Source organism: Brachyhypopomus gauderio, chromosome 15, assembly GCF_052324685.1.
Source record: "Brachyhypopomus gauderio isolate BG-103 chromosome 15, BGAUD_0.2, whole genome shotgun sequence".
In the NCBI taxonomy this organism is placed as follows: Eukaryota; Metazoa; Chordata; class Actinopteri; order Gymnotiformes; family Hypopomidae; genus Brachyhypopomus; species Brachyhypopomus gauderio.
In genome coordinates, this window is record NC_135225.1 from 20,336,434 (window position 1) to 20,348,665 (window position 12,232).

The 12,232-nt window shown below is 42.1% G+C and overlaps 1 protein-coding gene and 1 long non-coding RNA gene across 3 annotated transcripts in view; one reads left to right on the forward strand and one right to left on the reverse strand.

Annotated features, from left to right (window-relative positions):
- The window catches only part of csmd1b (CUB and Sushi multiple domains 1b), a 288,049-nt gene that overhangs the window by 178,711 nt on the left and 97,106 nt on the right, over positions 1-12,232 (reverse strand). For both annotated transcript variants that reach the window (XM_076974689.1, XM_076974688.1), the window contains exon 3: positions 4,578-4,690. In XM_076974689.1, coding sequence (XP_076830804.1) covers positions 4,578-4,690 — 113 coding nt within the window. The remainder of the gene's footprint in view (positions 1-4,577; positions 4,691-12,232) is intronic.
- Positions 2,897-4,743, forward strand: LOC143476466 (uncharacterized). Its single transcript, XR_013121308.1, has 3 exons — positions 2,897-3,109; positions 4,134-4,180; positions 4,614-4,743. It is a non-coding gene; the product is annotated as an uncharacterized LOC143476466 (long non-coding RNA).

Consider the following 12,232-nt stretch of genomic DNA (forward strand, 5'->3'; position numbering starts at 1 on the left):
ACTACCCACCAGGTAAAAACCTTGAATTCCTTTGGAAAACCAAGAGGATACCTATTATATAATTTCAAAAAAGGCAAAAGACTAACTACACCTCTACAGCCACATAAAACACTATTAAAATGAAATAATAATAATAATGTATTGATGTCAAAAAATTATAGTGTTAATCAAAATGTAACTGTAACAACTAGCTAATCCTGTGTACAGGGTGTCACTGCTACAATCTCATTACTGAGCAAAAATGCAAGCTATCTAATATTAAATTATTCATGACGTTTTATATTAGCAATAAATTGCCAAGCCAACTCTGGAAAAGAAACGACAGACTATCAGCTAACTTAGATAGCCAGTCAATTTCAGGCAAAAGGTAGAAATAAGCTAACGTTAGTAATTATCCATAATCAGTCACAATGTAATTCAAAAACCGTGAAGGTAAAAAAGTAAAGTACAAAACATATTTTTAAAAGCATAGAGTTACATAGCTAGCGAGCTAGCTAACTTAGCTAATTACATTAGAGAGTGGTGCAGGCAGACAAATCTAACGCCAACCTGTGTGTACAAAATCTTATTACAAGATTCCCCAAAGCATGAATATTGGAAATTAACTGTAGTATTTAGAATTCCATGTAAGAAAGATATGTAAATGTTTCAAACCCACCAGAACGGATCCCAGTTATAATTAGGGAGGTCAGACCCTCGGTAATTAGAACCACTACTGCAATTTTGATCCAGTTCTAACTAATCCTTCCTAACCCTAAACGTTTTGGTATCTTAAATCAATCCTTCTCACTGTGTCTGGGTAAAATATATTTGTGTTCTGTTCTAGCTACAGGTGCCTGAAACAATTATTTCCCTAGAGGTGATAAGTATTTTCAGACGTGAAGGTATTTTTATATGCATTGCCTGATCTTTGAAGGTCAACATAATTTGTTTCATTTCCTTTCATGCATTCCCCTATTTTCTGCCATATTGACCAATGGTCGTGATATTTCCATGGATGCTGTATGTCTAAATGTGTCCAGTGTGTATATTAGAAAATTGTCTAGTGTTTAGTGTTCATATCAATAATTGTTAAGTTTAGAGCTTTTCTTTTACCTTACTTAAAGGTTAGGGTTAGATTTCTCTCACATTTCCAGTATATATCAAGATAAAAAACATTTTTTCATAACTTTGTATACTTTTCATTACCAAGGGTGTCTATAATACATATTGCAAGGATATTAAAAATCTGAACAAATGAGAACTTCAAGCATCTCGTCTTTTAACTCGAAATAGACAAACCATATGCTAACTCTGGTGCTCAGTGTTGACCAAGCTGCTCAACGTAGCCTGTGTGTTCCTGTAAACTCACAAGTGCTGCATTCTCTCTTGGATCAAATTCAGCTCTTCCGTATGACACTTTTTAAGCTACTAGTAGTGTACAGTGTATAGGTTCAATATCAGACATAAATATAATAGAAAATGTTTTCACTGTCTTTAACTTTATATCGAAATCAGTGATACAAGATTTGAATCAAGAAATAAACTACAATTACTTAAATATTGGGTGTTTTTGGCCTGACAGTGAACATGAAATAGGAAGAGAACAGCATACATATGGGTAGCGGTATGGACATTTTCTAATTAACTTCGGCACTATCCATCAAATGAACGAACTCTGCCATCTTAGATTTCTGGGGGTATCAAGGAAGGGAAATTTGCTTCTAAGTTCTGTGTTCATCTAGCACACTGCTGTGCCACTCAGCACTCTGCAGGCAAATAGATTACAATTAGTCTGGTTTAATGGCCCATAAGCCCTTCTCTAAAGGCTGCTGGGAAACCTGCAGGATGATTATGGATGACATGATCTAAACAGCAGCGAATGGGGGTAGATGAAACAATGCTACTCACTTTAACATTTAGATGTGCACATTATGGGCCTAAGCACCTCCAAGCCACTGTGTTTTTGTGTGTGTGTTTTCTCCCCAGATCCAGCCCATCACCCTCAGGCTTCTCTCCAGCAACCCGGTTCTTCCGAGTGCCATCCAAATATTTGAACATTAGGAAAGATTCAAGCCACACAATAGCCATTGTGTGTGTGTGTGTGTGTGTGTGTGTGTGTGTGTGTGTGTGTGTGTGATTGGTTTGAAGTACAACATTAAAAAAAGAAATGCTTGGCTTCTAAAACATAACGATCTCCATTTCACAAGCTCACTTTGTGCTAATGAAACTTGTTAAGTGTTGAAAAGTAAGATACAGATAATGAAACCAATTATGTCACCGTCCTAACATGCCTGACGTTCACACTTGGTATTGAAAAACCTGATAAATGATCATTTGAAAATAATAATATAAAGTCGCCTTCAATATCTGTGATATAAAATCTGCTTCGGTGTGTGGGAAAGTACTCATGAAATTAGCTTAAATCATATGGTTTGGATTTGTAACTAAGTGCTACCAGAATTCTGCTCTAACAGTAAACACTAGGCAGGGTTAAACACTGTCTATCTTGGCCACCAGAGGTAAAGACTCTATAAAAACCATTAGCCTGATGGATTGGTTTGTAGCTATGTGAGCAACTCCTAACGCGTTACAGAGAAAGGTCACACAATCATTTGAAATGTCATGTAGTGACGACTTCAATGGACTAATACACATGTAATCAACCCGGCGTTAGGGAATCAGAAGCCAGCTTCTCAGCATCTCAGCTGTGCGTGACAGAACCAACCGACAGCACGGCGCATCTGGCTTCAGACGGGACGTTCGTGACGAGCCGCACAAACACGCGTGAGTTCCGGACCCGCACGACCCGGACGGGAGGAGCGCTTGCTTAGCTGGCTTAACGAGATCGTGATGCATAATCGTGGGCAGCTTCTGGAGTGGTGCGGGACTAATGCCTCACACCGGGGGGCAGGATCGTCTCGCAGTCGGTACAAAGCACACATTGTCACAACATCTGTATTCCACAGCGGTGCCTCAACGACCGCCATATGGCCGTGAACACAGACGGCGTTTTGGGAAGCGCCTCGCCAGGCGCATGGCAACAGATGACGCCGAACGTCGGAGACCCAAGACGTGCGAGGCCGTCCAGGTTCTCTCGTAGTCGGCTGTGCGGAGGCCCATGTCAGCGGTGAGCTGAATCACGGCTCCACTGAGCCATATTCTGGAATCGGGGGGAAGTGGGGAGGGTTAAAGCATGAAAAAAAGGCTCTTTACAGATAGGTCTGGCAGTGCGATGGCATAAGCGTGCATCATTCACAAGCCCCAGGTGTTGTCAGACGCGTCTGCTGCGCGCCTGTGCCGGAGACGTTTCCAGAGAACGCAGCAGGGCGAAGCTCTATCCAAAGCTCCCCTAACGTCTCCAAAGCGCCGCCCGCTCAAAATGTGACATCCCTGACCTGCAAGCTACAAAGAAAACCTGAGCAAAGCGCTGAAAAGAGCAAACTAGCGAGGCTGTATAGTTTTGAGGGTTTGAGTGGAGGTTTTCGTTTAACAGTCATGTCCGGCGTAAAGTTCATTTAGTCACACCGATACATTTCCAACGCGCTCAGCTTGAACTAAGCTCGGCGTCGCTGAAAGCAAAATCACTAGATATGTTGTGGGGCTGTTCTCCTAATCCCTCCATCACAAAGAGTTTGCATACAAAGCATGGCTGATAATACGCAGAATACAAGAGGGGATCTGACTAACCGGATTTCATATCTGAGTGTTAAGGTGAATGAGAACTGGGGCAGGGATCATGTCCACGATCACATTTATTTATTTACCTGGGGAGAAGTTGTCTCGGAGGACCTATGCTGATATTGAATTAGACCCAGTCTACTGTTCCCTGGTTTATACTGTTAGTAATTGGAAAATATTGATGAGCTCATTGATAAGTTGACAGAAAGGATAAATCTAGTTTTACATAAACCGCCTGGGGGAGACTAGCATAAAAAGACAAACATGCAGCTACTTCTTAAAGCCTCTGAGCTCCACCTTGGCACTGTAAGTGCTGTCTCACGCTACCTCTCATCCCACTGCCATCTGCCAGAAAAAGAAAATGCTTATTTATCACATACAGTAATCCTTCGTGAGTTAGTCCCAATGCTTTTCCAGGGGTACCACTAGATTTAAGATTACCAAAAGTAATCAACCATTTTTTTGTCCACTAGAGGGAGAAGTGACTCTGTAGCCGCGGCTCTGTCAGAGTGTCACTAAGGTATGTAATTATGCTAATTTCTTGTGGCGGCTCTGTGTACTTTTATTCAGGACCAGTTGAACAATATCAATACCAAAACCTTCTCACAACTAGACCCCCCATTCCAAGATAAGAAGTGGCTTACAAACATAGTATATAATTGGAAGACCTGAGGGAGAAATGACTAGAATTTCCATTTAGAAATAAAGAAAAACACTACGGATATTGTAGTAACATCTCTGATATCATTTCATGTTTTGCAAAGTGGAAATGGAAACAGTTTTCCATTTGTTGAGAATTTACATATCACGTGGCATTTACATATCATGCAGATTTTGTGAACTCATATGACCTCTCTCAACAGTGGAAAACCAGCTGTACATTTTAAAATACTGAAGCAAAAACCTTTGTTTCTTACCTTCAAAAATTGCTTTAAATCCTTGTGCGCTCACAGCAAAATCTGTGGTGAACCACAGAGCTAGTATAGACCCCGAACTTACTATTGGCGACGGCAACATGAAGCCAGACAACCTGGAAACAGAGACAGAGACCAGAGAAACCAGAGACAAACGTTTCAATTCAAGTTCCAAGCCAGCATTTCAGTAAATGTCAATACAATTTCAGTGCAACAAAAAATAGAAAATACGTTCCAATGACCTTTAATAACATTCAAAATTTAAGATAAAAACTTTAAACAATAAAGATAAGAAAATGGCTCTATTGGATTCTTGAAACTAATGTAGCATTGAAGGAAAATAAAGATTCATCATCAATACGAAACATAATATTGAAAACATATTACTGCTTTTGTTTTAGACACTATCAACAGTTTGCAATGCACTAGGTGCACTTGAAATATCTACTGCATTTCATAAGGAAAAACGTTATTGTATTTTATTAAGATATTTAGAAAAAGCTCAATATTAAGCTTTAAAACATCCAGCTACACTATATACAAATATATTTTTACTGTGATACTTCAATATCTGGCCTCTACTGAACATCACACAGTGTTTGCATGTTTGTGTGTGTGATGGGTTGTGGTAAAGTAATTATGAGATTCATTTTAGGCAGGTTTTTTTCAACACATCATCGTTCATTGTTGTGAAAATGCATTATAACATCATGAGGTGATTAACTTTACTTGCTTCACTTGAGCAATCTGCTGACGTCAGTGTTCACACTGACTACATGCTACACACGTGGATGAACTGTAATGAATCTGTAACAGACATAGACTAGTGGGTGGACAATATCTGGAGGTTTTGTTCATATATATCTAAATCATATACTGTGTTCAAAATCCTCTGAATAACCAAGGATTAATAGCTTCTATTATGGAAATCAGTATTCATCACCAGACTGCATGTCTGTGCTGTTGATGTGACAGAGGTTAGTTCATGCTGTCCATGTAGTCTCGCACTGTAGCCCCAAACATGCGTCCATCATCGGCAATATGAAAAGGTTGCAGTCGTGACCCCTGGTGACCATTGCTGATAGAACAGTTGTTGACTGACGCTACACTGCAGTGACTATCTACATGCAGACAGGTTATGATGAATTTCGAGTGCTAATTCGCAGAAGAGAAACTCCTGCCTCAGGTGCTCACCAAATGTGTTCCCAATTTTTTCTCAAGCTACGTAAAACCTCAGTCTATTCTGAAGAAGTGTAGCGGGTGATTATACGACACCCCACTTATAACCTTGCAATTTTCTTGCTTGCATTGTCAACAGGTAATTAAACTAAGATAAGAGCACCACTTTACCATGTTTTCTCCCAGTAAGAACCTGGTAATTGTGGTACTTTCATGACAACCAAAGTGTGGCCTGAGCAGAAGAAGGTGGAGGAATGCACCACAGGAACACACGAGGTATGAACACACGAGGCAGGAACACGCGAGGCAGGAACACACGAGGTATGAACACACGAGGCAGGAACACACGAGGTATGAACACACGAGGTAGGAACACGCGAAGCAGGAACACACGAGACAGGAACACACGAGGCAGGAACACGCGAGGCAGGAACACGCGAGGTAGGAACACGCGAGGTAGGAACACGTGAAGTAGGAACACGCGAAGTAGGAACACGCAAAGTAGGAACACGCGAGGCAGGAACATGCGAGGCAGGAACACACGAGGTATGAACACACGAGGCAGGAACACACGAGGTAGGAACACGTGAGGCAGGAACACTCAAGGTAGGAACACGCGAGGCAGGAACACATGAGGTAGGAACACACGAGGCAGGAACACGCGAGGTAGGAACACGCGAGGCAGGAACACACGAGGTATGAACACACGAGGCAGGAACACTCAAGGTAGGAACACGCGAAGCAGGAACACACGAGACAGGAACACACGAGGCAGGAACACGCGAGGCAGGAACACGCGAGGTAGGAACACGCGAGGTAGGAACACGTGAAGTAGGAACACGCGAAGTAGGAACACGCAAAGTAGGAACACGCGAGGCAGGAACATGCGAGGCAGGAACACACGAGGTATGAACACACGAGGCAGGAACACACGAGGTAGGAACACGTGAGGCAGGAACACACGAGCTACAAAAAATATATATATATAAGAAAAAAATATGATAATAATAAACAAGAGAAAGAAAATCAGGCTGCTAAAAGTAGCCTGTAACCATACCTTTACAGCACTAACAGTCTCAATGCGTTTGTTGCTTGTTGCAAAGCGCGGTATGCCGGGCTTAGTCAGCGCAGACATGCTGCTAAGCCCCGGGCCTGCGTGGCCTCACCTCTGACACCACCCAGGAAAAAAACAAGGACATAACAAGAGCAAGATCAAACACGGGGCCCCCAACGAACGAGCGACCCCATATGGCTCCCGGGTGAGGGATCGGGAATGCTGCTTTGACGAAAGCGCTGGTATCCACGCCAGCGACGGCCTTCGGGGGCCGCCATTAAAGTGCTGCTGCTGCTCTGACCTTCAGTCTTTTGGCAAAATCTTGGGAGCGCGAGCCAGATGACCCGGTGCTCCACTCGGCCTCCAGTGGAGCGAAAAAAACAGTGGAGCGGAATGAGTGGGGCCCTGTTCTCCTGAACTGGTCGAGAGGCTCTCCGTCTCGTTTCTGTCTCATCTCCGTCTCATCTCTGTCTCTGCCTGGAAGGGGGGGGGGGGGGGGGGGGGGGTCACATAATCATTCCTGTCCAGCACTTTCCTGCTCTGAATACCCCTGCACATAAATGCTGCTCACACCAGCATGGTTGCATGTGTGACCATTTTCTCCAACGGGGGAACTATCACGTCACGATAAGCGTGTCTTTGATCAATCACAACAGTTGCTTTATATTGTTGGGGTCCGGCAACAGTTTTGTTTTTTTCCATTTTGCTTCTCACAGCGTTTTTGTCGGATTTTAGCCCAAGTGGCGTATCCGTCTTGCTTTTGTAATTGTTTCATGGGACAAATGCAACGAATCAAAATCAAATGACTGCCTTGGAAACTGCCACCCAGAAACGGTTGCTGCGTCCACCTGTGGAACGCGTTTATTTGTCTTCGGACCGCGGGCCCAATTGGATCCCTGCGCTGCACATCACATGCTACGTTGAATATTATGCTAATGTTTGTACTCCCTCGGCTAGTTAACATACAGCAGTGAGACAGGAGCAGAGAGCGCGTCCCGGGAATCGCACACCTTGTTCTAGCGGAATGTATCTCAGCTTGGCATAAAATGTCTGTTTGGAAAACAACGTGCCAGTGGATGTGGGGATAGCGGGCGCAGTACTGTAAAACAGGATAAGGCCTTTGAAAATGATGTAAGATCAATATTTATAGGGAAGCCTGTTCACACTGCGACGCAGTGGCAGTCTGTTCTGAATGACACTGGAGGACTTTATGTAACAATAGTGAACTGTTCATCCTTCTCTCTCACACTGGAGCACCACAGCACAGCCGTTGTACATTTCAGCCCTACACGGACATTTAAAAAGTCTGGGAATTGCATATAAAGCTCTGTGCATACAATTTTTCTCCCAAGATACCATGAAGACATTAAGGAAATCTTAAAAAAAAAAAAAAAAACATTTCTCCTGCATAGTGAGAAGTCTGTTGACTTGAGGAGTAAGAGTATGTAATATTCGCCTCAAGCCTAGCACAGCCAAATATGTAAATCACTCACTGGGATTCTGACTGCGTAATGGATCAGGGTGCGCTTTTTTACGCAACAGTTCTGAGTTAAACTCCTGCACCCTAAACACCTCTGAGTATTAGCTCACAGCCAAAGAGCACCTCCCCACCCCTCTCTCCCCCCTCCTCTGTTTCTGTCAGGTCTATAAAAATAGTACAGTGCAAGCAATAAAGAGAGGCAGGTTATTAGAACACAGGAAGTGTTTTTAAGGTGGGGGTGATCTGCCATTATGACGGGTTATTTACAGCCAGTGGTTGAACTCCTTTTACATTCCAACTGGTAGCAACTCCATCCTGTCATAACCAGTGTTACGGGCCTTACTCTGGAATTAAGCAATAAAGTGATTGCTAATTGCAGGTTATATCAACTGCTCTGCATGGGGGTAACGTGACACTGGGGGTAAGAGTCCCAGGGATTCATGCTGCAAATGTGTGCATGTTAAAACCAGCGAGCTTCCTCCAGAAAGGCGGGCTAACAGTGCGCGTACACTGCAGCAGACTTCACCGTGATGTGTCCCGCACCTCATAACCCAGCAGCCAGGAACACACTCCACCATCAGAACCGCGTCCTCCATGTATTAGATCGGAGCTCTCCGTGAAATAATTGAACAGTTGAGTGAGTCACCATGCATGAAATGAGTTGTTTCTGTAACATGGGCCTGTTACTTGTAGCAAAGAAAACCAAAAAAAAGGAAAAAAATGTGGGAAAGAGAGTGTGTGTGTACTATATATTAGTATATTTAATATGCTATTTTTAAAATTTGAATTAATATATTTATTTATTATTATGCAAATGAATACACATATATGGAAATTGTGCGGTTTTGTTATTAATTCTTGTAGGAATGTTTGTATGAGGGTTATATTCTTTGTAACAGTAACACATTTAACACATATCCAATCTTCTTACTGTGTGCATCTGAACGGAGCTTAGCAAAGGTATTCATGCCAACATGTGCACAGTAAAGGCCAGAATTCTCCTGGCTGTAAATTACTATAACCTTTGTCATATCCTGTGGGTGATTTTTGCATCTTTAGACCCTGATGTGATGGCCAAAGAGAGGTCATAGTTTTATTGTAGCTAGAGCATCTCAGGGGACTTTTATCACAGCGCCTATCAAAGGTGGACTTTCAGATCAGTGGAGCTTCCAGAAGGGTCTGTGCAGAACTCTGTGGCTCAAAGTGAACCGGGCACCTCGCTGCATTTCAAACACCCCTTTGCTCAACGTCTGTGAAGGTCCATTAGAGTTCCAGGAGGTAATTCCTTACACAGCTTTCAAGGACTTCGATTTTTCAGGATATGTTCTAAGTGTGACTTGGACTCTCACCATAGTTATGAGTTTCCACTGAGCAGAGCAGTTGATATAACCTGCAATTAGCAAACACTGGTTATGACAGGATGACGTTACCAGGTGAAATTCCATCACTGACTGTAAGCAACCCATGTAATGTATAATGGCAGACCTTTGTTATAATGGTTATTCTGGATGTGGTCAATATGTCAAAATATGGTGAAATTCTCCTTAACAAATACGTAAGGGGTGAAATAGCTGAATTTGTAATTTGCTGTCATGTGTTTTTATCACCAAGTGCCCCAGTTGTTACTCATAGTTACAGTTAACCATGTTTTAAATTCCAGCTAGGTCTAAAATGGTAACATAAATAGGAATCTGACGTTATAGGATTTTAAAGCATCAAGTCCACTATGACAGGGCAAGAAAAGGCCTGGCACTAATAGTCAGAAACTGAGACTTAAGTTGCCATTTTGAACAAATTGTATAAAAGGTCAATAGCCTAATGGAAAAAAATTGAAAAAATGTGTTGAGAGTAAAGTGTTAATTCAAAATCAATGACCACAGTATTGTGCTTTTAGAAAGCGCAGCTGTAGATTTGGTCTGTCAAATCAAGTGGTTCTTAATTTGGCAGTAGTTGTCAGTATGGGTCTGTAAGAATGTTGAGGGACCTCTTACGGAGTCCAAATCACAAATGAATCTAAATTACTTAATGAGAACTCACTACCTTCTCTCGTTTTTTGATCCTTACCTTAATTACATTGTACTTCAATGAATGCAAAGAACCCTTTTTGTTCAGCAATCCTGAAATAACACACGCATGAGTAATTACTCTTGAATATCATTCGTAAGATTATGGGATGTGACCTTCAGGGGGTGGACTTCAAATAACTGGGGCACAGGGGGATACAGAGGGAGCATATCCACCATGATGCAGTCCTACCCATCAGGGAAGACAATCGCATGCCTGTTCACTGATGTTTGGACAGAACCAAAAAAAAACTGGATAAGTTCAATTACATTTGACCATTCACATTACACTCAATTGTATCTGAATACTGATAATTCGTTCAGGGATTTTCTTTGGTCCAATTCTTTGAGGGTGGAATCTTACAGAGGGCTTACAAAGGAAAAAAAGTTCAAAGTTGAGTCTTTTGTCTATAGTCTGATGGAGAAGTCGCTACGCTGTTCTGTCTCCCTCATTGTCCGTCTGACATTTAAAGTGCAGTCAACGAGGCCAGAGTTTCCTCTGATTATCCTTCTCTTCTTCAAAGAGATTTAGTTCACTGGCTGAACCCTCTCTGCAGGACAACGGAGGTCTGGGATGGGGGTACAGAAGAGAAGGTGGTGGTCCATAGTGCATTTGTCTGACTAACCAATAGCTGCATTTGTCTGAATAACCAATAGCTGTCATTGGTGTCTTGAAAAGGTGAATGATGGAATGCATGTTTTTTAAAATCAATAAAGAAAGACTGAAGTAAAAAGCATATTGGGTAATGGCCACCTCATGACCTTTTCAGGACTCCATGCTTACCTTTTCTAGAGCCTGGTTGCTTATTTCTTTAAAAGACTTGAACAAAACAAGTGTACATTCATATGTTGTGGATTTTTAAAATTATTATTCTTCCAAATCAAGCCACCGAAAGCCGATGTCATTTTAGGTAGAGTGTACCATTTCTAGTTTCTAGAAATCCCTTGTTCTTAAACCCTCCCCAAAATACTCTATACAGAATGTATCACAAAATGGCCACCAGGTGTAACATTCGTCATCCTGTAAAACGGTGAGCACACCACTGCTGACCACCAGTGGTGTAGACACAATATATTGGTATATCCATCACATGGCTCACCAAGCCTTGCCTCTCTTTGACTTGCAGGACAAGTGCATCAATCATAGGGACTGGCCACTCTCTCAGCCTGCTACACAATTGAATACCTGACGGAGCTCCTGTCTACGCCCTCCGAGCGCTTTCTCGCCGCGATGCCCGGGTGCTGGCCCTGGGCCCGCGGAGAAACGCAGCTCCGCAAACACTGCTTTCAGTAAGATGTGAGCAATGACTGTTTTGTTGAAGTACTTTAAGTAATCCTGACAATAAAATATGACATTTTAGTATGCCGATAAATATGGGAGTGTCATCAATGGTGGCATTGCTCACATAATATGTATACGTATTGCTTTGGGTTGAAATGAGGCCTTATTAAGTCATTTTAAATACCAAAACCTGAAACAAACATTAAAACATTGGCTATTAGCTCCTAAAGGGGTGTCTAAAATTGCGTTTTGATGTACACTGACCTGTTAATTTGGACAAAATCAATATTAGCATTGCAACCAAATCCAGATTATTAACACTATCCATGGCGAAACTATAATGGTTCTGTAAGTACAGAAATGGATCGTTTATGGTATATAATTTCTTTTCAGCATCCTCAATATCCTAAAACTGTTTTGCTCATTAAGTCTGACAAGAGCAGATTTAATGGTTAGAAAATGTGAAGTATTATTGCACACGTGTAGGCTGACAAGGACCTACTTTGAACCGTTCAAGCTATACTTTTCTGATTAGCAATTTGCAGTTCTGCGTTCTGAATAGCAAAGCCTGTGGCCTACGGACTTCTGTGTTATAGCAGA